Raw genomic sequence first — 3063 nt, forward strand, 5'->3', positions numbered from 1 at the left:
GGAATTGAGTACGTGTTCACAGATGGGTTGGTTATGGCCTGGATTGCCAGGAGGAGCAGCTGCTGATTGGCAGAGCAGTGGTAGGGCTGGGTTGTACAGCCCCAGTTTGGCTCTGGCAGGACTGAGCCTTGTTCTGGGTTAGCGTGGTATCTGTTGTAGCACAGCACCTTCTACACAGTGACAGGGCTCCAGTGCAGCTCCATCGTGTGACTCTGGGGAAAAGGTTCTTAATTTCTGTGACTTGAATCCAGCGTTTTTCTGGAGGATCAGTTTTGCCCTGCACTGAAAGAGGATGCACTAAAGATGAGAGCTTCCCTTTTGCCTTTGAACCAAAGCATCTGTTTCTATAGCACTGCCTCCTCTCTCCAAAAACACACCCAGTACGGTAGCAGTGCTGCTACTATCCCCAAAATCCATTCACTTAGTACATCTATGCCTACTACCCTTCTCGATATGAATGAGTATTTTTTCTTTGTTTTACTTCTAGCGCAAAAATAAAAAACATCATCTCAACTGAAGAGGCCAAGGCCAAGCTGCTGGCAGAGCAGCAGAACAAAAAGAAAGACAGCGAAACTTCGTTTGTTCCCACATACATGGCCGTTAACTACGTCCAGCACAACAGATGTAAGTCTTAGTTCTCCTGACCCAGGTGTGACCCTCTCCTCTGCTGCAGAAAAGCAGTCATTTGGGGCAGAGTCTGATGCAGGAGAAATTAGTTCCTGTATCAGCACAAGCAGCTGCTGTCTGATTCCTTTTTCTGGGATGCTCGTATAGGCTCCACCTGGCTTGGTCTCTTTTTTTTTTTTCCATCCGTCAGCAAGGAGAGGGACGCATTACTCATGGCTTAACTTTCTGCTCTTGAACTCCCAGCTGACACTGCCTGATAAATGTCAAGGCTTTTTCTTTAAGTTGTGTCTTGAGCCTGTGCTGGAACTGCCTGCCTCATCGGCGATTATAAATGATGGTTTTTAATTGCGAGAATCCACTTTGTAGGCTGCCAAAGCAGACAGGTGGTCAAGAAAACACAGCCCATATTAGACAGGAGATGGGATTTAATTTCCGGGAGAGCCTCTCGTACCGCAGCCATCTGGAGGAAAGGCAGCCTTCTGCTGTGTCTGCCCGTGCTTACAGGGGTGATTTGGAGTCAGATCTGTGTGTTCTGAAGGAAATGAAGAGTCTTTGGGCCATTTCTGATTAAATACTGCTACTGAAATGTGCTGTATCCCATCTTGCCTGTATTGATCAACCATGGAAACCAATTATAAGAATGCTTGTTCTGAGGTTCTGTTATTTCTGCTGATCATTTGCAACAAATGCCATAGAAACATGTCCATCTGAATAACGCTGCTCCAAATAATATTCCTCGTCTGATGTTTTCCTTCTTTCAGTTTATCATGAGGAGCTAAACGCACCGGTGCGAAGGAACAAAGAAGAGCCAAAGCCCCGTCCACTGAGAGTGGGGGATACAGAGAGGCCAGAACCTGAGCGTAAGTTACTAATCTGAAATGTTGTAAGGAGAGACGCTGAAACTCTTCAGGGGTCTTGCACAGAGAGATGATCCATGTCTTACCTCTTTTCTGGGTGCCCTGAGCTAGTGGAGAAATGAAGCAATCAAAGTCTGAGAGGCTGTTGCACTTAATGTACCCCTACTAGGTCACGCATGAAGGCCTCTGCATGGATGATGTCTTTAGAGGTGCCCAAGGGTGGAGCAGCGCAGGTCACAGCTGAAATGTGTTGCCAAAGCTGCTGACAAGGGTTTGGTGAAAGCTGGAATAGCGAAGGATGCAAGGCTGGGGAGCACTGACAGCTAAAGCAGTAACCTCCATGTAGCAAGGGGCTGCATGAGGGAAGTGGTGGAGTAAAGGAAATGTCTCCTGTGAAGGGACGGGGAAATACTACTTCCTTCTGTTTCTTCTGAAGGGTCTCCGCCAAATCGCAAACGTCCACTCAATGAAAAAGCCACAGATGATTACCACTATGAGAAATTCAAGAAGATGAATAGGCGATACTGATGGACGTGGACTGAAGTCTTTGTGGTAGCTCTTATTTCCACTAATTAAGGATTTCGTGTCAATGACCTGGAATGGAGTCGGGGAGGGTCGCTACCTTCACGTGCTGGTGTTACCTACAAAGCTTTTCTTGTGATCTTGTGAATAAGTCTGCAGGTGATTGTGAACTCTGGTCGGTAAAATCTTGTATATGACTTATTTTCAGTTATAAATATTTTATAAGAACATGAGTTTTCATGGTTGGCATTTTTTTTAGGGAGAAAACAAGCTTGCTTTTACAGATTATTTCAGCCTCTCGAAAAATATTGAAAAATAAAAATAGGTCCTTTAAAAGCAGCAGTGCTGTTTGCCGTGTAAATAGAAAGGGAAGATTTAAATCCTATTTGCTTGACTGTAACTTTGTAAGAGACTTCTTGTTTGTTCTCGAGGGCCTTTGCTGTGCAGTGTGTAAGGCTGAGATCCTACAGCAGAGACACAGCCCCAGCGATTTTATATTGTGTGCTGTGTTGTTTTGTGTCTTGTTTTCCTCCTGTAGACTTCTCTCTGTAGTGGTTCACTGCATTTTGTTGTGGCTGCAAAGAAGAAAAATTGAAAAATTGTTGAATTTGAGGAAAATCTCCTGTTCAGCTGTGAGGGCAGGGTCAGAGAGGCAGCTGGTGAAGAGACCATTGACCCTGCGGTCATGGCCACGTCTTCCCAGGAGCTGTGAAGTGCGGGAATGTGAAGGCAAGATTTCGAACTTTATTAAAAATGTTTTTAAGTGATTGTAAACGACATTTTTCTTTGTGGCATACCCGCCAAAAAAAACCGCCGATGATTTCTGGGTGCTGGTGGTCATGGTGGCCAGAGCGTCCCGTGGTGAAAACTCCAGGGAAGGGTAGGAGATGGCCGCTGATTTTGTATTTTTTTTCAGAAAAGGGGAAAATCCTCGGGGCCGGGTAAATTCGGGAGTTTGTCTGGAGCCCGTGCCTCCGGCCCCTGCTCGTCTGAGATTTAATGACACCACGCGAGGCCGCCATCGAGCTAACGACAGCGACTGGCGGCCACCCAACAT

The 3063-nt window shown here is 46.1% G+C and overlaps 1 protein-coding gene across 1 annotated transcript in view; it reads left to right on the forward strand.

Moving 5' to 3' along the window:
- LOC104540233 (chromosome unknown open reading frame, human C9orf78) overlaps positions 1-2229 on the forward strand; it is a gene marked incomplete at its 5' end in the record, with an annotated part of 3916 nt that extends 1687 nt beyond the window's left edge. Inside the window, 4 exon segments of the mRNA XM_010183983.1 lie at positions 1-8; positions 488-624; positions 1389-1487; positions 1921-2229. The exon segment at positions 1-8 is cut by the window's left edge and continues 30 nt beyond it. Of these exon segments, the coding sequence (XP_010182285.1) occupies positions 1-8; positions 488-624; positions 1389-1487; positions 1921-2012 (336 nt within the window).
- Between the last annotated feature and the right edge of the window lie 834 nt (positions 2230-3063).

This window comes from Mesitornis unicolor, unplaced genomic scaffold (genome assembly GCF_000695765.1).
Source record: "Mesitornis unicolor isolate BGI_N332 unplaced genomic scaffold, ASM69576v1 scaffold46824, whole genome shotgun sequence".
Lineage (NCBI taxonomy): Eukaryota > Metazoa > Chordata > Aves > Mesitornithiformes > Mesitornithidae > Mesitornis > Mesitornis unicolor.